The 22,249-nt window shown below is 42.6% G+C and overlaps 1 protein-coding gene across 1 annotated transcript; it reads left to right on the top strand.

Annotated features, from left to right (window-relative positions):
* Positions 1-332: 332 nt before the first annotated feature.
* Positions 333-22,235, top strand: NDUFA13 (NADH:ubiquinone oxidoreductase subunit A13). The gene is made up of 5 exons (XM_082244240.1): positions 333-487; positions 12,701-12,779; positions 13,796-13,867; positions 20,587-20,656; positions 22,093-22,235. Exons 1-5 carry the CDS (start codon positions 394-396, stop codon positions 22,210-22,212), a joined length of 435 nt encoding a protein of 144 aa, XP_082100366.1. The 5' UTR covers positions 333-393; the 3' UTR covers positions 22,213-22,235.
* Positions 22,236-22,249: the final 14 nt, after the last annotated feature.

Here is a 22,249-nt window from a genome sequence, read left to right as displayed (position 1 = left end):
AACATGTAACCAAAATGCCAGAAAAAGCCTGGTCTTCGAAGGGTGAATTTGTAAAGCCAAGCTTTGTGGTCTTTGTACATCTTCAAGATAATGTCATAAATGTATTAATAAATGTATTTATATATATTTATTATTATATATTTATATGTATTATTAATGTATTAATAAATGTATTTATAAATGTGTTTCACCTATTTCAGTTGAAATGATGTTCTAACGTTAGAGGAAAAGTGGTCGTCGGGTGAAGCGAGCAGTTCATTCAGAGAATAGCGCCGCGAAAGTCTGCCACAACAAATATGGCGTCGGAGCTCGGACGCCGGCGTGACGTCCTTTGGTCACGTGACAGCGTCAGGTTCCCGATAGGCTCGGCCTCGGTGCTGTGCGGTGGGGAAGATGGCTGCGTCCAAGGTGAAGCAGGACATGCCCCCTCAAGGGGGGTACGGCTCCGTGGATTATAAAAGGAACCTGCCTCGTCGGGGCTTTAGCGGTGGGTGTCTGGGAGCAGGGTGTGAGCCTAGAATAGAGCTGGTGGGAGGGTGGCATTGCCTGGCCTAGGGTCTCTCCTCTACTAAACTCAGGCTGGTTACTAAAGATAGGGTAAACACAACAACATGGCATAATCTTTCTGGTATTAGCTGTGCTTTTCTGTGCTGTATTTTGGTAATGGTGACTGTAATCTTCCATGGCACAGACACTTGTATGTCTTTCATTAGGCTGCTTCCACACCTGTAACCGAAATGTGTGTTTCTGTCTGCATGTTTGCGCATTTTGGCACTCCTTTCCTAAGTGTAAAAATCATATATATTTTTTTTTCCTAGAAAATTATTTAGATTCCCCAAATATATATATATTTTTGTTGCAGCAGAGACCCTAGGGAATAAAATGGCGGTCGTTGCAACTTTTTATGTTCCAAGGTATTTGCGCAGCAGATTTTTAAATGCAATTTTTTTTTTTTTTTTCATGGAAAAAAAAAAAAACCCCACTAAAGTAAGCCCCATTTTTTTGTATAATGTGATAGATGTTACACCGAGTAACGTGTCAAGCTTTAAACTGCGCACGCTTGTGGAATGGCACCAATCTTAAAGCGGAGTTCCACCCTAAATTTATACTTACCTCCATCTTCTCGCTCCGGGTCACCTGAAAAACAAATGGATAATCACAATTTTTTTTTTTTTACCTACCTGGTTTAGAAGAAAATATACTTACCTTATTTCCTCTTCCTCCCCTCGGCGGCCACGGCGATTCATCACTTCCTGGCTTGCAATGATTCCTGGGAGCTGAACGTCATCGCTCCCAGGAATCAATGCACCTGCACCGGCCCCGACGTCAGTTCCGGTGCAGGCGCCGTCATACCTTGCTAAACAGCTTCTGGGCATGCCCAGAAGCTGTGCAGGGATGACGCTGCCGCACCGGCAGTAACGGCGGGGCCGGTGCAGTGCATCGTGGGACCAAAGAAGAAGGAAGAGGACGCAGAAGAGGACGCGCTGCCTTCAGCTGCCCACACCTGAGATGGCAGCGCTGGACAATACATTTTCAAGGTAAGTATTTCTCCTAAAAGGTAAGTGCAACCCGGGACAGATCAGAGGCTAGCCATTGTGGAATGTACTAGCCCTGACTGTCCCGGGGGTATTTTTATTAAGAAAAAACTTTTCCCAGGGTGGAACTCCGCTTAAGTTTTTCCTAGACTATCCTAGACTATGCTTTAAAATGTATTTTTTTTTTTGCAGGTTAGCTGTTACAGAGAAGGTCTTGTGCTAGAATTGTTACTCTCACTCTAACATTCATGTCAATAATCATAGGGGTGGTTTGAACACTGTTTAAATATGTGGATGCGATTAATGTATGCGAGTGCTTATGCATGCGGGGATGGGGGGCGATTTACCTATTCATTTTTTTTTTTTTCTATTATTTTTATACTTTTCCTTTTAGTCTGTGTTCACACTGGGGGTGGCTTCAAAGTCACCCGACTCTGAAGCCGCCCATGCAGTGCGACTTCAGCAGGGCTTGCAAACGACTTCTCTAATAGAAGTCAATGCAAGTCACCCCCAAAGTAGTGCAGGAACCTTTTTTCTAAGTCGGAGCGACTTGAGTTGCTCCTATTAGAACGGTTCCATTGCACTGAATGGAGCACGACTTGTCAGACGGCTAAGTCGCCTGACAAGTTGCTCCAGTGTGAACCCAGGCTCAATGTTTTTAATCACTGTTATTCCAATTGCAAGGAATGTAAACCTCCCTTGTAATAGGAATAGGGTATGACAGGTCCTCTTTACAGAGAGATGTGGTGTATATAAGTCCCCACATCTCTCCTCCAGGCTGGAAAGCCTGAGATCTCCCCCAGAAAAAAAAACAATCTCCGGCTTTCCAGCTAAAAACCCGGCAGTGTTTATATCTGCTGGCGCTGGAAGTGACCTCTGAAGGTCAGAGATGGCCGGGGGACCATCTGGTCCTCAGTCAGCTCTATGGTAAATGGCCGATTCATTCTTCTACTTTCTGATCGCATTGGGCAGGCCAGTAGAAGCAGATGTCCCTCCTGCCGCCTGTAAAAACAATCAAGTAGCTGAACAGCCGCTATGATTGTTTTTACATTGCAGGGAATCGGCTGCAGAAAAGAAAACCTATCTGAATGATGCCTGCAGCTGCATCATTTAGATATCTCCACTCAAGTCCAGGATGTCATATGATGTCCTACGGGCGGGAAGTGGTTAAAAATCCCAGTTCCATTATATCTTAATGGTACCACAGCAGTTCAGTGCAAAAATGTACTTGAGCTTCTTTGATGTGGTTGCTGTGCAACAGGCAGACCATTGAAGTCATTTGGCTGTCATCATGCAGAACGGGACGTGTTGCTAAAATCAAATGTGAACATAGCCCTAAAAACTAAAATTATTGGGAACACCTTTGCTTACTAAAGTGTAACTTAGCCCCCCTTATACACTAGTGGGCTTTAAAGCCCAGTACACACGTGCTGAATGCCAGGCGACTTCAGCTGCTTTAGTAGCAACTGGCTGACATTCGGCCCGTGTGTACGGCAGCCGCCGGTCCCACAGGTCTGAAGGTTAATGACTGGAAAAGGTCTGCCTACCGAAGTGTTCTGGTGGGGGGGCATCCCTCATCCCTCTGTCAGAACACAAAAGCACAGCAGGGGGGGGGGTCGCTGTACTAACATCAGATTGCTAGTAAAGCAGCTCTGACCTGTACTGTCAGTTTTTTACAAACAAAAACTAGTAGTGTGTACCAGGCTGTACCGTTGGTTCCCAGCCATGCATTTTTTTTCCCAGTGCATTATGCAGAAACTCACTACAGTCCTAGGTTACCTATGGATCTAGTTTTAAGTGGGTGCATTTTTTTAAAAGGGTCAGGGACTTTTCTTACCGCAGCAGATTGCGTTTTGTGTGTAACAGACTTCAATGGACCCGCACCATAAACACAAAAGATTTGTGATGGGATTTTCTTTTTTTTTTCTTTTCGACAAAAAAAAGTATGAAGTTCTGTTCACTGAGTGCGATTTTACAAACTCTGGCACTCAAGTAACATCAAAGTAGTGCAGGAACCTGTGTCCAAAGTAACATGTTAGGAGTAAATGTTAAAAGAGAAGTATGGGGTTTAGCTTTTTTTTCCCCGGTTATACTTGCCTAGGTGGATGCAGCATTGGTGCGATGCTGCCTATTTTCCCCAACACCTCTAAACTGAGAACCAAGAGATCAAGCACCGCCGATCGCTCGGTTCTGACCGCTCCCTGAGCACAGAGCTGCTGACTGTCAGTTGGCAGTTCTGCTCTGCTCCCTCCTCGCTCACTGAAGCGCTGAGCTGTGGAGGGGTGGGGAGCGGCAGGTTCAGCCTCAGCGACTCTCTGAGAGGCTGAGCCCGGTGTCGGTCCAGGCACCTGGTGGATCCCAACTCCGTGGTCGTGATGATGCGGTGCCTGGACCAACATCTGTGACATCAGCAGCAAGCGGAAAATGGGTCACAGGAGTGCAGAACGTACTACACTCCTGTGACCCATACATGTGCAGCCAAACAAGCTCTGGCTGTACATCACCTTAAGGTTAAGGGCTAGGGTTAAAGTTACTAAAACCTTGTTTTTTTAACAAAAAAAATAAGAAATATGTTATGCTTGCCTGCTCTGTCCAAAGGTTTTGCACAGAGCAGCCCAGATCATTTTCTTCTGGGGTCCCCAGTTGGTGCTCCAGGCCCCTCCTCTTTAGCTTTCTGTGGGGGCACTTGTGCATGCTCACTTCATTGTCACAGACAGCAGGACTCGGCCCCTCTCCCCAGTCACATCTTTTGATTAATGACAGCAGGAGCCAATGGCTCCCGCTGCTATCAATCTGCCCGAGGAGAGAGACAGTGGTGGGAACTGCTGCTCTTGTGCACATTGCTGGATCTGATTGGGCTCAGGTATGAAAATTGGGGGGGGGGGGGCAGCAGCAGCCCAAAAGATTTTTCACCTTAATAAAAATAAAAAACCTTAATGCTTTAGAACCATTTTAAGGTTAAATGTTAGGCTTAAGGGCTAGGGTTAGCAGGAATTGTTAGGGTTAGAACTCTACACTTACTGCTAACCCTAATAATTACTCCTAACTCTAAAACTTAACCTTTAACTCAAACCAAAGCTCTTAACCGTAATATTTAATCATAACATGCGACTTTGGACCAAAAAAGGTTCCTACACTACGTTGATGGTACTTGAGTGTAAAGTCGCACTACATGAATAGAACTGTCATACTTTCCTGTTAGCCAAAAAAAAAAAAAGCAAAACGTGTGTTTAAAAAGGCATCAACCGTAGCCTGCCCTGCATAGATGTGAACCTAGCCCTATCATGCTTTTCCAGGTTGACCAAAGAGCATGAAAATGTTATAGAAGTACATGTAGTTAAATAAATGAAAACTGTTCCCCATTAAGTCATATGTAACAGTTCACACTGCAGGTGTGCTACACTTTCAAAAGTCCTGCATGCTGTATCTTTGCTACAGTTTTTCAAAAGTGCATCAAAAAGGCACCTTCCACTGTAAGTCAATGGGAATGCATCAAAAATGCATTAGTGTGAAAGGTCCCTGAAGGCAAAAAAGTTATTTGGATAGAGTGGAGAGGGATTAGAACATCTGTCAGGTTTTTATTGCTGTCTGTGCACCCGTTAGGAAGATTCACCTTCTCTACTTGTCCTGCTTACTGTTCTCACCAAAAGCAAAAGAAAATCCCACATTTTTGGCTGTCCCCAAACGGGAATATAGGGGAACACTAGTTCTGGTGACCTTGAGGACAATCAGCTTTTCCTTCACTTCCTGTTTTGGCTATGGGACAGGAAGTGAAGGGAAATCTTAATGGGACGCAGATGGCTACGAAGCAACTGACTGGAGTTATAGCTTTCTCTTACTCCATCCAAAATGGAAAAAAAAGGTTTTGCCCTTTGTCTCACGCTAAGGCTGGATTTACACCTGTGCGTTTTCAATCAAAATCAAGGTAAATGCATCAAAACACTCATTTTTAGGAGTTCTCATTGTCACGTTTTGAATGAAACATCAGTGCATGTCATAATGCATATTCATGTGCCAACAACCTGTGTCTTGATATGATTAATCCCTTGCCGACCAGCCGCCGCAGTTATACTGCGGCAGGTTCCCGCGAATCGCTGTACCTGTACGGGGGTCCGCGGAAGCGATCCCGGGGACAGGCTCACACTCGCCAGCGGGGAAGTCGATCCACGGGGCCAGCGGCCGCCATTGCCACCTGGCACCCGCAATCGCTCTCCGTGAAGAGAGAACGGCGGTCTGCTGTTGTAAACGCAGCAGACCACTGTTCTCTCAGGAATCAATGCAGTGCTCCTGTGTTCCTCCTATTTAGGTCTCTGTATTGATTTCACAAGCGCCCCCCCCCCACAGTTAGAAAACACCCCCTAGGGACACATTTAGCCCTTCGATCTCAACTGGGTTAACCCCTTCCCTGCCAGTGTCATTATTACAGTAACAGTGCATATTTTTAGCCCTGATTACTGTAGTAATGTCACTGGTCCCCCCAAAAAGTGTCACAAATGTCAGTTAGGGGTCCACACTGTCTGCCACAATGTTGAAAATATATATATTTTTTTTTGGGAATGGTGTATAACAGAAAGTGAAAAATATTATTTATTTATTTTTTTTCCAGAATTTTTGCTCCTTTTTTTTTTTGTTTTTCAAAAAAATAAAAATCCCACACGTGATCAGATACCACCAAACGTTCTATTTGTGGGCGAAAAAAAGGAAATCAATTTTATTTGGGTACAATGTCACACGACTGCGCAATTATCCATTAAAATAACACAGTGCCAAATCGCAAAAAATGGCCTGGTCATTAAGGGGGGAAATCTTCCCGTCCAGAAGAGGTTAATACATTGATACCTTTAAAAGACTTAGGCCCCTTTCACACAGGCGGACCGTTCAGATCCACCTGTTTGTTTTTCTGGCGGATCTGAACAGTCCCCCCATGCATTCCTATGGGGCATCGGATGGCAGCGGAGACATGTCCGCTGACATCCGACCCGATCCGTCAATCTGGACGGATGGAAAACCTACTTTCCATCCATCCAGCGGATCGGATGAGAACGAACCGACGGTCCGTTCCCATCCGATTTCCCCCATAGAGATGCATGGGGAACTGACAGCTGTGTCTCCGCACACAGCGCGGAGACACAGCTGTCCTCCTGCTGCTCAGCGGGGGATCGGCGGCACGATCCCCCGCTGAGAAAAACGGAATCCGTCTGATGGACGGATAGTGTGAAAGGGGCCTTAGGCCCCTTTCACACATACGGTCCGTTTGTCCGTTTTTCATCCATCCAATGACGGATGAAAAATGGACATTGTATCTCTACGTGAAAACGGATGACAACGGATGATCATCAGTTAACAACCATTTTCATCCACTTCCGTCAATGGCCGTTTTTTTGAACAGATGAATGCCCTATTTTTCATCCGTCAAAAAAAACTGATCGGATGAAAAATGGATGACAACTGACGAAAAACGGATGGAAAACTGATACATTTTGACGTGACTGAACTGATGAACTGAACGGACCGTATGTGTGAAAGGGGCCTAAAGCCCCGTACACACGTACCAATTGTCGGGCCGCAAATATTCGGCCGCCGAACGATCGGCCGATTGTCGGCTTGTTAGTATGATGCTTCCGACAGCGCATTTTCGGCCGAACAGAATGTGTCCTGCAGGCATTAAATTTTTTGTACGCCGACAACAGAACGGCCGATTGTTCGCCAGTCAGTACAGATTTCGGCCGACAATCAGCAGATTTGCAAGACTGGGCATGCTCAGAGAAGGAAACAGACAAGGAAAGTTAACCATCACATGACATCACTTCTGCAGTCGGCTGTTGTTGGCCGACAAAATTCGTGTGCAGTCTTTTACACTTTTCAGCGGACAGGACAGCACCGGACAAAAGACGGCCGATCGGTACGTGTGTACGGGGCTTAAGTCTAAATTTCTAAAGGAGAACTTCACCTAATTTTAAACAAGCAAAAAATTGGGGGAGCAAACCCTGAACATGTATATCTAAAGCTGGTGCAGCTATGGACCAAGCAACATGTATATTAAAAAAGAATAGCGCACACATGCAAAAGAAATGACTATCAAATATGGAGACAATCCATAAATAAAAATGGGGATTTAGTCCCACCATATGGCCATATCGTGCTCAAGCCCACCACTACGTCAAAGTACCCCATTATCAGTGGGTCCTACACTATCCATAAAAAAGGGGTGAATCCAGCCTCTCTAACCCTTGGAGACAACACACCTTACTGGGAAAGATGTGCTAATGCACTACAAGGGACTCCTCCTATATCTACTTGATAGTGGACTCTGATAGAGTACAGGTGTGTGTGGTGGGTGGGATGCTCAACCTTCACCTAATTTTACATGGTCCTCTCTCCTGGTTGCTATCCCCAACCTCTTTATCGCTTCCTCTTGCACATTGCAAAAAATAGTAAACCTTTTTTTTATATTTCTTGACTTTGGCCTAGAGGCCAAATTGACACCTAAGCCCCTCTTCATACGCATATACTGTGTGTGACATCTCACAATGTCTCCTGGAATGTGTGACAAAGCCATACCAGAAGCCGTTTGTGAGGTGTCACACGTGTGCATGCACAGGGGCCTCTGGTAAACAAACCAAATCCATCTCTGCCGAGTTCCATAGATCTGGCAGAGCCTCAAGGTGTGTGTCTGTGCATGCATCAGTTTTCAATTAAAGATGGTGGCACTGGAGAAGAGGGATGAAGAGAGAGCTGGACGCCCCGGTGCCTTATTGAAAAAGTCTACTAATTTATGCTGTATTTCACCCAGTATGCATGTTACAGGCCAAACTGTATATTTTTAAAAGTACAATAGTTCTTTATTTTTTACTTTCTTGCTCCCCTCTGGGCAGTAATTTTAATAACTTATTGCAGAGTTTTTGGCAGGGAAAAAAAAATAGAATAAGTTGACACTTCCATGTGTGTGGAGAGACCTTTCTTTCTAGCTGCTGTTTCTCAGCTAACTACTATGTCAGATGTAGTTTACAGCACTAAGGCTGCATTCACATGTCAGCGTTTGGATCGCGGGCAGAACCGCCGCGGTTCCGCCCGCGATCCGGAGATTATTGCTCTTGTACTTCTTTGGAGCGTATTCCGTCCCGCGATTTTGTTTGCGCGTTGTTGCCGCGATTCGGCAGGCGGAAATCGCGGCAACATCGCTCGGCGTTTGGGGGGCTATTGCAAATCAACGGGCAACGCTAGGCGTCCCGCGATTTGCAATAAATCTCCGGATCGCGGGCGGAACCGCGGCGGTTCTGCCCGCGATCCATACGCTCACATGTGAACGGAGCCTGAGGCTTTTTTTCCAGGAGAACTGCTACCAAATGCAAATTTAGTATATGGAAACAAAGAGCACCAAGGCTGTGATTGGGAGCTGCTTTCCTGCATACAACCTCAAGACATGTATAGTTACAGAACTGAGCCTGAATTTAGGGAGTGGTTTTCAAACACAGCCTCAACATACAGTGCATTGAAAAAGTATTCATACCCCTTGAAAATTTCCGCATTTTGTCATGTTACAACCAAAAACATAAATGTATTTTATTGGAATTTTATGTGATCGACCAAAACAAAGTGGCAAATAATTGTAAAGTGGAAGGAAAATTATAAAGGTTTTTCAAATAAATATCGGAAAAACGTAGTGTGCATTTGTATTCAGCATCCTTTACGCTGATACCCCTAACTAAATTCTAGTGGAACCAGTTCCAGTCACCTAATTAGTAAATCGAGTCCACCTGTGTGTAATTTCTAATCTCAAAAGAAGTACAGCTGTTCTGTGATGCCCTCAGAGGTTTGTTATAGAACCGTATTGAACAAACAGCATCATGAGGGCCAAGGAACACATCAGACAGGTAAGGGATAAAGTTGTGGAGAGGTATAAAGCAGGGTTAGGTTCTAAGAAAATATCCCAAGCTTTGAACACCTCACGGAGCACTGTTAAATCCATCACCTGAAAAAAGAGTATGGCACAACTGCAAACCTACCAAGACATGGCCGTCCACCTAAACTGACCGACCAGGCAAGGATAGCATTAGTCAGAGCAGCAGCCAAAAGACCTATGGTAACTCTGGAGGAGCTGCAGAGATCCACAGCCCAGGTGGGAGAATCTGTCCACAGGACAACTATTAGTCGTGCACTCCACAAATCTGGCCTTTATGGAAGAGTGGCAAGAAGAAAGCCAAAAGAAGTCCCATTTTCAGCTTGTGAGAAGCCATGTTGGGGACACAGAAAATGTGGAAGATGGTGCTCCGTTCAGATAAGACCAAAATTGAACTTTTTGGCCTAAAAGCAAAACCCTGTGAGATCCTGTGTGGTGGAAAATCAACACTGCACATCACTCTGAACACACCATCCCCACTGTGAAACATGGTGGCAGCAGCATGTTGAGGGGATTTTTTCACCAGGGACAGGGAAGCTAGACAGAGTTGCAGATAGATGGAGCCATATGCAGGGCAATCTTAGAAGAAAACCTGTAGAGTCTACAAAAGACAATGACCCTAAACCTACAGCTAGAGCTACAATGGAATGTGTCAGAATGGCCTAGTCGAAGTCCAGACCTAAATCCAATGCGATGCATACTAGCTCATTATGTGTTTCTCTTTCAGGTTGTAAAAAAAAAAAAAAATGAGTTTACAACCTCTTTAAGGCAGACATACCTTGCAAGCAGAGATGAGTTTGTACGTGCCCGATCCCGCCAGGAATTCGACACTGCACTCCGCTAATCACAGGCAGTGAGACATTTCCAGATCCGCAGCTGTACAGATCGGAAAATGTCTCACTGCCTGTGATTAGTGGAGTGCAGTGTCGACTCTCTGGCGGGATCGGGCACGTAGCAACTTGAACACGCCTGAGCGCATCTCTACTTGCAAGTAAGTCTCCCATCTTCTTCCAGTCTTCTACAGGGTTCAAAGTCTTTTGCCTCTTGACTGGCCATATGGGATGACATACCTCGTGCGCATGGGAATTACTTTGTCTCAGCACACTACCATTCTGAGATTATACATCCAGCTGCAGAAGGGGCAGCATTAAAACTTTGAGGGTCTGGTGGGAGGAGCAGCTGGCCGGACAAGAATCTTATACAGTGTTGGATTTTTCCTATGTTTACTCTGCCTTGAACACTGCAGTACTCAAAAGTAACTGTGTTGCTTGTCTAAAAAATACTAGCCAGTAGCCGTCCTATAATAGAAGATGCAGAATTTTTATCTCTCCAGTGTCCGAGAGTGAAATCTTTGCTCCCTTAGAGAACTAGGAGCACCTTTGCTATCTTGACACTTTTGAGTTTGTTGGACAGTGTGTCCCCTGCTGGGCACTGACTTTTATGTCATTGCTGTGGTCAGTAGTGACACAGGGGTGAGCGGGAGGCACCACTTTGCTCAGTGTCAGGTAGCAGCAGTACCTGTTCCTCTGAAAATGTGTAAATGTTTCTAAGCACCAGACAGATATGTATTTGGCTTATTCCATTACAGGTAATCATTCTCCAATAAAAAACATTTGGACCTGATATGAAGATCTGTGGTGTGCTGGCAAATATCTACAGTTATTCCATTACAGGGTGCTGCTTATTGATTTTCTTTTATATGAAATATTTCCAAGTCCATTGAAGTGTGCATAAACACATTTTGAGTGATCTAACCTCTGCATGCTCATATTCAGTTTGTTTTTCTGATTCTATCTGCACTTGCTTTTGTGTGAATTGTTTCATGTGCATACTTACTATTTTTAGCCCACTCCAGTTCGGCCACATGACCCCCCTATGTCAGGGGACAGTGACTGCAGGGGAGAGGAGAGATTGCTCGACTAGGCTATCTGGGAGCCGTGACCTCAATCATAGACTCCCATGCCCCCTCCTCCCCCCTGCAGCTGCTACTGACTGACACAAGGGAGATTTCTTTCTTTTTTTTTTTCTTTTTCTTCCTCTGCTAAAATACAGCCCATTAATTGTAATGTGCCTGTACACACAGGTGCGTAAATGAGCGTCGTGCATTCTTCAGTAAAAACAAAATAGAAAAATCAGCATTTTTTTTTCTGTAAATTACACCTCATGCGCTCAAATGTGCGCAAACGCCCATTTACATATAGTACAGAACAAGAACGTGAGAGTTTTCACGCATTTGCATGAAAATACATACCAAAAAAAGTAGACGCTAAAACAATAGTATCTTGTGCAGGAGGCCTAAATGTTAAGGTGGAATTTTTCTTGAAAGAAACAGCAATGTTAAATATGGGCACCAAAAAAGGTCTCTGTTCTTCAGATGAGTCTCTGCAGAGCCCCTTGGATTCTAGTTTCAGGCTGTTTAGAGAGCTTTAACTCTCACAAGTTAAAACTGGTCATCCATTTACTGTTTCTAGCAACTTGAAAAGGCATTTAGACCCGATGTACAAACGGCATAGGATTGAAGAAACTCTATGGGGGTTCATTTTAAGATTAACATACTGTACATGCAGTACTTTTTATATTCGCTATCTTGTTTGCTCTTAAAGTGGAAGCTCAACCATAACCTAACAAACTCTAAACTTACTCCTAGCCACCATAATCTAATCTATCTAATCCTGTAAAGAAATCGCTATACATACCTTTTCTGTAGCAAATCTGGTCCAGTCTCCAGCGAAAGATGCTGTGTGCAGGAGAGAACAGACAACGGCTGTTAAATGCCTGGGAAGTGACTCTACCCATAATTACTACGGGGCTTCTGTTGTCGGCTACCTCTTCTGCACATGCCTACACACTGAGGCCGCCACTGACAGCTCAGCATGGGACCGGAGTGGCTGCAGAACAGGTAAGTATAGTGATTTCTTCTTTACGGGGTTAGGATAGACTAGGTTTGGAATGTGGCCGCAAGTAGGTTTAGAATCAGGTAGTTTTGGCTGAACTTCTACTTTAGGCTTAAATGGCCATCCTAAAAATAATGCAAAAGAGTTCTGTCACTTGTATCACACGTATCTTTTCCTGAAACAATATATATAGCAGCTGGTTAGAGATTTTTCCTCTTAATGCCCAATATGGACACCTTATTGAGATCTTTGCTTATAGAATGCAAGCACATACTTTCATCAAGCAGTTCTTGCCTATGTGAGTGTAATATTTTGTCTAAAGCGTTATAGAGTATTGTAAATAATATCTCCCTTTTTTTAATTTTTTTCAGGTTATACTATGTTTGCTCTGGGCATAGGAGTCATGATGTTTGGATATTGGAGCATTGGCAAGTGGAATAGAGAAAGGAGGTATGTGAAATTCTGTAGACTGCTGAATCTTTAAACTAAAATGTATGCTTTATTATATGCTTCCTCTGAGTCGGTGTTAATTTCGTCGACTAAAACCGACTAAAACGTTTTCGTCGACTAACACAATTCAGATGACTAAAATACGACTAAAACTAAAATGGCATTTTAGTCAAAAGACTATAACTAAAACTAAATCGAAATTTGCTGCCAAAAATTAACACTGATGCATGCTCAAAGCATAAATAATAACATATTAGATTTTTCACTCCAGGACCAGCAGTAGTATATAATGAGTTTGGAAATTGTAGAGAAATGCTTAAATAATGCATTACAAATTACAATTGAACTACACCCATTTGATTATAGATGACTAAAATGAGTTTTAGTCGACTAAAATGTAGGGCATTTTAGTCGACTAAAATATACTGGAGTTTTAGTCGACTAAATACGACTAAAACTAAAACACTTGCAGAAGACTAAAATAGGACTAAAACTAAAATGCCATTTTAGTCCTAAGACTAAAACTAAATTGAAATTTGCTGCCAAAATTAACACTGCTCTGAGTCCTATTTACAGTCAGAAAACAAAAACAAATCAATAGAAATAGCACATAAAGGGGTACACAAAATACAATTATTTAAAAAATGAAATGCTTGGGAGACATTTGGGAAGAAAATGCAGAAACCAGGAGGGGTGTCCAAAGTGATGAAATGTGGATATGGGATAGCTGAATGAATTTGGGAGAGTCTAAGCACCATTCAGTAATGTGCTTTTATACGGCTGACTCAGTCACTGGATGTCATCTTATTTTTCATTTCCACGCTCATCTTCCAGGACAGTAAACTTAGAGATGATTTGGTTCCTCCCTCCTACAGGAAACACAAGCATAAAAAGACCATATCTCCTCCTTCCTTTTTTTTTTTTTTATATACATAGTAAAGCAGGTAGCCATTATATTTCCCTTTTGTAATAACTGTAATCTGACGTCTATTTTTTTTTCCTCTCTTTAAATCCAGACGACTATACATTGAAGATCTAGAGTCTCGAATAGCACTGATGCCTTTAATCCAGGCAGAAAATGATAGGAGGTAATTCCTTTATCTGTACTCTTTCCCAATATAGACATTCTATGCCTATCTGTGTACTACTTTAAAGAAAATGTTATATCAGTTAAACCTATGTTGGCAACCATTTCAGCCTCTAAACTATAATATGTGCATCAAAGGGTAAATGTGGATAGGTTTTTTTGTTGTGTGTCTGAGCCCTTCCTGCCTCCCGTTGCACTTGTTGAAACTCAAATGAAAGTTGGAATGACCTTCCCACTCTTTGAGACTTCATTAAACTTTATAAGCGTGTGATATCTGTAACAAAACAACTTTGTGATAATGCAGTTATGTGCCTTATACTAGACCTAGGAAAGGATTTGGTGAATAGCTTTAGAGGCACTGCCCCCGAACTAGGATGCAATACACATTAGGCAGGTAATTATGGCTTGCATCAGTGCTTTATCACATGGATGTTTTGCTTTGCAGCAAATTCTCTTTATGGTGAAGGATATCACTTGGAAAATCTGTGTTGCTACTTAACCTCTTGCCAACCACCCGCCGCAGATATAGGTAGCTTGGCTGCGCGAATCATCATACCCATACGTCGCTTCTTTGGAGCAAGAAGGTAATTCGCAAGAGAGGAAGCTAATCTGCGGGGCAGGCGGACACTCGCGATCACTTTCCGGGGAGACAGAACGGCGGTCTGCTGTCACCACAGGACTCCTGTGTTCCTCCTATTTAGGAACATAGGTCCCTGTGTTGATTCTATAAGCCCATACCTCTCACAGTTTAGAAAACACCTCCTAGGCATACATTTAACCCATTGATCGCTCCTGGTGTTAACCCCTTCCCTGCCAGTGTCATTAGTACAGTAACAATGCAAATTTTTAGCACTGATCACTGTAGATATGTCACTGGTCCCTCCCACAAAAGTGTAAAAAATTTCAGTTAGGTGTCCGATCTGTCCGCCGCAATGTTGCAATGTTGCAGTTCCACTAAAAATCGTTGATTGCTACCAATACTAGTAGAAAAAAATTAAATAAAAATGGCAAATCTTCCGCCTAGTTTGTAGACGCGAAAACTTTTGCGCAAACCAATCAATATATACTTCTTGGGATTTTTTTTTTTACCAAAAAATGAGGCAGAAATAACAAATTGGCCTAAAATGATGAAAACATTAGATTTTTTTTTTTTTTTTTTGGGAATGTTCTATAGCAGAAATTAAAATATATATATATATATATATATATATATATATATATATATATATATATATATATATATATATATATATATAATATTTTTTTTTTTTTTTTTAAATTTCCGCAGTTTTTTTTTTTTTTTGTTTTTGTTTTATAGCGCAATAAAAAAAAAAATCGCAAAGGTAATCAAATATCACCAAAAGAAAGCTCTGATTGTGGGGAAAAAGGGACCTACATTTTTTTCTGGGTACAGCGTCGCATGATGGCACAATTGTCAGTTAAAGTAACGCAGTGCTGAATCTTAAATAATGACCTGGTCATTAAGGGGGTTAAACCTTCCAGCCCTTAAGTGGTTAACTAAATACTGCTAATGTGTGAATGTGAGTGTGTCCCGTACATGGGATTCAGCTTTTATAAGAGCAGTGTGTAAAACAAGCTAGTAAAAGGCATTTGAAAAGCTTACAACAAGCTGCTTGTGGCTTTGTTTCAGTTTGGGAACGGTTTTAAGACAGATATTTGGAGTGCTGACGGTCACTTTAAACAGGCCGGTAACAAGAAGTGCTGAAATGTACTAAAAGCCTGTTAAACCCATCTAACAGCACTAATGTTAAGATCTGTGCTTACTTTATCCAAACTACAGCTGAAGATTTCTTTAAAGGGTTCAGGAAGGTCGGTTGAAGCATAAGAACTTTGCAAATGCTTTGTAAAAGACTGCTGTACAACCTGCTCCAGTAAATGCTGAAGCAAATCTGTATAAGGTCATAGATGTGAATCCTTTGCACAGTATACCTTAATGCTGGTCTGGAAAAATCCTGGTCACCATAGCAATGAAAAACACCTCTCTGGCAACCAGGGGTTAGAAGGGCTTTAAATGCAGTTTTGTTGACTGCAATTACACAAGCAGCCACTTGATGGCACCTAATAGAAATAGCATTTCATCCTAATAGAAATAGCATTTCATCACTGAACATTCCTAAAACGATAACCTGTCTTGCAGATTACCAAGGACCAATCTCCTATCTACACGTGTCAAACAGTGCAGAAAATGTATAAATGGAGAAATATAGAGCCCTTTCCTCAAGAAGGTTTATTTGTAACCAATCATTTATAATACTATGGTAATATAAAATAAAACCTCTTTAACCACTTCTCCTCCTTAGGTGGACGTCCTATGATGTCCTGAGTGGTTAAATCTGAATGATTCCTGCAGCTACAGGCATCATTCAGACATCTTTTTTTTTTTCTGCCGGCGATACCCTGTACTGTAAAAGCTGCTTGCTTGTTTTTACAGGAGGGGACTTCTACCGGCTCGCCCTTGCGATCAGCAAATCAGAGCCTGAATCAGCCCGCGGCAGCCGTAGGAATAGATCACCGGCAATCTCTGTGACCTTCGGAGGCCGGGCTCGACTTTTATATATCAAGCTTTCCAGCCTAGAGGAAAGATGTGGAGTCTTAAAGACCCCAGATCTCTCTGTAGAGATGACCTGTCATGCCCTATTCCTATTACAAGGGATGTTTCTGTTCCTTCCTATAGGACTAAGGGCCCTTTCACACGGGCGCTCCGTATGTCCGCAAATCATCCTATTTTTTTGCGGATGATTTACGGACATAATGTAAGTCAATGGCATTGCGGATGTCAGCGGAATACCATCCGCTGACATCCGATTTTCTTCCTTTCAGTTCTGTTCCGTTTTTTTGGAACGGAACAGAACCCTATTTTTCCTCCGTTCAAAAAATGGAAAGGAAGCAAAATCGGATGTCAGCGGTGTCATCCGCTGACATCCGCAGTGCCCATAGACTTACATACGGATGGGATGATATGCGGATATCCGCTCCGTGAAAAAAAAAAAAAGTGCCGGAGCGGATCGCAATGCGGTCCGCTCCGTGTGAAAGAGCCCTAAAAGTGATCAAATAAAAATTTAAAGGGGAAAGTATAAAAAAAAAAATGTAAAGCATCCCCATGTGCTCGCACGCAGAAGTGAACGCATACGTATGTTGCCCCCACATATGTAAACGCCGTTTAAACCACACGTGAGGTATTGCCGTGAACGTTAGAGTGAGAGCAACAATTCTAGCTCAAGACCTCTTCTGTAACTCTAAATTGGTAACCTGTAAAAACATTTTAAAGTGTCGCCTATGGTGATTATTAAGTACTGAAGTTTGGTGCCATTCCACAAGTGTGCGCAATTTTTAAAGTGTGACATGTTAGGTATTTATTTACTCGGCGGAACGTCATCTTCCATATTATACGAAAAAAAAAAAAACTAGTTAACTTTAGTGTGTTTTTATTTATTTATTTTTTTTTTTTGGTTAGAATTCATGAAACCCTTTTTCTCCCCAAAAAAAGTGTTCGAAAAATTGCTGCGCAAATACCGTGTGACATAAAAAGTTGCCAAGACCACCATTTTATTCTCTAGGTTATCTGCTAGAAATCATATATAATGTTTGGGGATTCTAAGTAATTTTCTAGCTGATTTCTACATCTGGTAGAGGAGTGCCAGAATTGGCTTGGGCTGGAGGTGGTTGATAAAAAAAAAAAATCACTTTGTGTCCCATTGCCCAGGAGACTTCTGTAGTTAAAAAAAATTTGCAGAATGTTAAATGATGCTTTGGTTTTAGATTTAATGGTCGGAACATTTACATAAGACATACATTTACGTTATTTGTTTTAGAGGTAAATAATATTTTTATTGGTTAAATGATTAGTGAGGCAAATGTTTGAAGATAATTCTGGACTTCTTAGGAATGACATCTGGGTTTCATGTGGTTTAGTATCCATATGGTAGATGGGCTGGTGTTCAGGCATCATCAAGTATGTACCCATTTCCCCCCACATATGCACACTGCAGACACAACATTTTTTTTTTTGCCTCCGATCTATATATGCATCTATACATGCACTGATACAGCCACCATATCGTGGCAATATGGCAGCAAGATCCTGCCCATGTTGGAGTTACTGGTCTGTAATCCCCAGGCATTTGTGGGATCTCCCTGCCATATTGGTTGCATCACAGCACATGCGTGGTAGTTGAAGGGGCCAACCCCGGCTGCCAATATCCTGTCATCCCCAGCCCTCACCCTCAACCCCAGCCTTGCCTTTCTGGAAGGGGTACACTTAAGCTAGTATGTACAGGTGCATCTCATAAAATTTAGAATATCATTAATCAGCAATTCAGTTCAAAAAGTATATAGATGCGTTACACAGTGATATATTTTAAGCATTTCTTTCTTTTTAATGCTTGATGTTTAAGGCTTGCAGCTAGTGAAAACCCAAAATTCTGTATCTCAGAGAATTGGCATACTACAGAAAACCAAAAGAAAAAAGGATTTTTAATACAGAAACATTAGCCTACTGAAAGGTATGTCCTTGTACAGTAAAGTATGCGCTCAATAATTGGTCAGGGCTCCTTTTGCATAAATTACTGCATCAATGCAGCGTGGCATTTAGGGCAGTTAGCCTGTTACTCTGCTGAGGTGTTATGGAAGCCCAGGTTGCTTTGATATCAGCCTTCAGCTTGTTTGCATTATTGGGTCTGGTGTGTCTCATCTTCTTGACAATACCCCACGGATTCTCTATGGGGTTTAGTTCAGACGAGTTTATTGGCCAATCAAGCACAGTCCAATATGTTTAAGCAACCAGGGATGGAGACGCCTTGCTTACAGCTTGGTGCCTCATATAAAGTCCCACCGTGCGATTTTCGTGCGTTTTTGGTGGATGCCGTTTTGATTTGACCTTAGTGTTTTCCGTATACAGGGATGGAGACCAATAGCATGACCTGCTTGTCTCACAAAAAGTCCCAAAAGGAAATTAGGGATTTCAAAGGCAGTGTGCTTTACAGGCCATGCCCCATACATAAAATCCCTTCCTATCTATATGCTGCATCCACCAAGGGGATGGAGGTGTAATGCTTTTCAGCTGGTCTTTTCCAGTTTGCACCATGGTTATAAACCTATTTATTTGAGTCTTTGAGACAACAGCCAGTTGTGGATGGGGATGGGTTGGGGGAGGTTGGGCTGTCTCCCTCTCACCTGTTCCCCCATCCATCCATTAGCGGCCATGTGCCTCCAGTGCGAGGACACTAAATTAAGAGTGTAGGACTGCAGATATAACAGGGTGCCGTGAAGTGGCTCTGCAGCTTTCACATGCGTTTGCAAATGTGTGTCAACTAAACCCCTGTTCTTTGTGCCAAGAGACAGGTCTATTTGGTTGGTGACAGACTGGAGGGTGAGTACATCAGACTGGGGGCTGGCTGACTTTCATGCACCTCTTACAATCCTTCAACCTCATTTTGTGTTTTGTTATAGGGATGGAGACGCCGGGCAACACCAGCTTGGGTCTCATATAAAGTCCCACCTAGTCCAATATGTTTAATCAAGCACAGTGAGACCATGATCATCAAACCAGGTATTGGTACTTTTGGCAGTGTGGGCAGGTTCCAAAACCTGCTGGAAAATGAAAATGAAATCAGCATCTCCATAAAGCTGGTCAGCAGAGGGAAGCATGAAGTACTCTAGAATATCCTGGTAGAGGGCTGTGCTTACTTTGGACTTGATAAAACAATGGACCAACACCAGCAGATGACATGGCTCCCTAAATCATCAGACTGTGGAGAATGTAGCATTTCATTTGGAAATCAAGATCCCAGAGTCTGGAGGAAGAGTGGAGAGGCACATAATCCAAGTCGCATGATGTCCAGTGTGAATTTACCACAGTTAGTAATGATTTTGGGAGCCATGTCATCTGCTGGTGTTGGTCCACTGTGTTTTATCAAGTCAGCGCAGCCCTCTATCAGGAAATCCTAGAAAATTTCATGCTTCCCTCTGCTGACCAGCTTTATGGAGATGCTAATTTTGTTTCCCAGTTGGACTTGGCACATTACCAAAAGTACCAATACCTGGTTTAACCATCATGGTATCCCTGTGTATGATTGGCCAGCAAACTCGCCTGACCTAAACCCCATAGAGAATCTGTGGGGTATTGTCAAGAGGAAGATGAGACACCAGATCTAACAATGCAGACGAGCTGAAGGCTGATATCAAAAGCAACCTGGGTTTCCATAACACCTCAGCGGTGCCACAGGCTGATCGCCTCCATGTCACATCGCATTGATGCAGTGTTTCATGCAAAAGGAGCCCTAAGTATTAAGTGCATACTATACTGTACATGGACATACTTTTTAGTAGGCCATTTCTGTATTAAAAATCTTTTTTTTTTTTTTCTTTTTTTAATTGGTCTTATGTAATATTCTAATTTTCTGATACACAGAATTTTGGGTTTTCACTAGCTGTAAGCCATAATCATCAAAATGTAAAAAGAAATGCTTGAAATATATCGCTCTGTGTGTAACGCATCTATATAAAATGAGTTTCACTCTTTTTTAAATGAATTATTGAAATTAACTTTTTGAGGATATTCTAATTTTATGAGATGCACCTGTATGTATTCCCTGCCTGTTTGGTGGCAACTCCCTTTTGGATAGTGTGAAAATTATAGTGAATAGGATTGTTTCGTCTGCACACAGTTTTGACCTCCTGTAACTGCTTTTCTTTTAAAAGGGTGCTACGGACTTTAAGAAAAAATTTGGAAGAAGAGGCAGTTATTATGAAAGATATCCCAGGCTGGAAGGTAGGAGTGAAATTTTCTGAGTTTATCTTGATTTCTTGACTGCGCCAAGCAGAAGTGGAAGGCCGCCTTGGGTGCTTCAGCAGAACAAGGGCACGAAATGGCAGCTCATGCAACTTATGCTGCTAAAGTAGCTCACAGCTCATGATGTGGGGGAGGAATACTTGCTGGCTTTTTTTCCTTGGGTGCTAAAGGATCCAGTCCCAGCATTGAGATTATGGGTTTGACTTGAAATTGAAATGTGAACAAGTAGTGTTCTCTTTAAAGGCAATGTGTTGCGTTACAGTGCACAGTGGTGACATGGGGATAAAAGGCTTAAAGCGCAGTTCCACCCAAAAGTGGAACTTCCGCTCTTTTGTCCTCCCCCCCTTCGGCACATTTGGCACCATTCAAGGGGGAGGGGGGTACGGGTACCTGTTTTTGACAGGTTCCCTTCCCCACTTCCGTGATACGGCGGCGCAGGCGCCAGCCCTCAGAAGTTCGGCTCCCTCCTCCGCCAATAGGAATGCGAAGCGCACTTCACGCATGCGCAGTAGGGACCCTGTAGGGTCTTTTTTTTTTTTTCAAATATTTTATTTTATTTTGAAAGGAGAAACGGAAGGCAAGGCAGCCAGAATGTACACGTGTCAATAAAGTGCAACAAGAACCAGTACAAAGAAAAAAAAAAACTGAGCATCGAAATAAAATATCGGGACAGTTAACATTTCAGTGCATATCGTGACCAACTAGCCCACCCCTGCAAACAGGGGAAGGTCCACCTCAGTCCCATAGTCCCACCAGTGGCTAAACATAGTATAGAACATATTGACAACCCATTACTGAAAAAGAGAGCCCTCCCGACCGTTCCTCCCTACCCGGAACCAGAGGTGGAAAAGGGAAAGCAAAGAGAGAGAAGGTAGGGGTAGGACCGAATTGGTAGAGTGGATGAAGAAAGAGACACAAAACAAAAAAAAAAAAAAAAAGGGGGGGGGGGAGAACCCCCTGCATGGACCATCTACCCGGTGGCCCCCGGCCTACAATTAGTCACACATCAGCGACTTCCCTTTAGGGTCTGTTTTTTTATCTTTTTGCATTGGTAGTGAATGTAAAAAAAAAAAAAAAAAACTGATGAGCAGCTAATGAAAAACTAATAGCACTTTATTCTGTTTTGACACCACTGAACTGTTGAAATGAATGGTCCGTATGTGTGAAAGAGGCCTAATGCTTTGTATTTATAGTGTTGCTATGAATAATAGAAAAACTTTGTACAATATATTCAGTTAACTTAAACCAGTAAATCGAGTACAGTGCTAAATGATTTATCAAAACAAAATTGGGTCTTCATATGCTTAAGTGTTTGTGTAAAATAACCCGGGGAGTTGGTTTTTCTTTACTTTTTTTTTTTTTTTTTGCCTTGTTATGACAAGGTCTGTTTTTTACATGTGATGTTTCTTTGACAGGTTGGCGAATCAGTTTTTTATACAGACCGCTGGGTGCCCCCCATTTTAGACGAGTTGTACAACCTGCGCTCCGAAGAAGATTTTGATAATGAAAAACATGGTTTCAAGTGGTATGTTTGAACCCCTCTATCTTGGCTGCAGTTGTAACAAAAAAATA

This window comes from Pelophylax lessonae (assembly GCF_965119305.1).
Source record: "Pelophylax lessonae genome assembly, chromosome: 1".
NCBI classification, from domain to species: domain Eukaryota; kingdom Metazoa; phylum Chordata; class Amphibia; order Anura; family Ranidae; genus Pelophylax; species Pelophylax lessonae.
The sequence above is the reverse complement of the archived record's forward strand: the minus strand, read 5'-3'. Positions and strand labels throughout refer to the sequence as shown.

What these genes read in the sequence shown, in the direction of transcription:
- NDUFA13 (XM_082244240.1), top strand. Translation starts at nt 394, where the DNA reads ATGGCTGCGTCCAAGGTGAAGCAGGACATGCCCCCTCAAGGGGGGTAC. An exon ending in GCCTCGTCGGGGCTTTAGCG is followed by an intron (nt 488 to 12,700) that starts GTGGGTGTCTGG and finishes AATTTTTTTCAG; the next exon opens with GTTATACTATGTTTGCTCTG. An exon ending in CAGGCAGAAAATGATAGGAG is followed by an intron (nt 13,868 to 20,586) that starts GTAATTCCTTTA and finishes TTCTTTTAAAAG; the next exon opens with GGTGCTACGGACTTTAAGAA.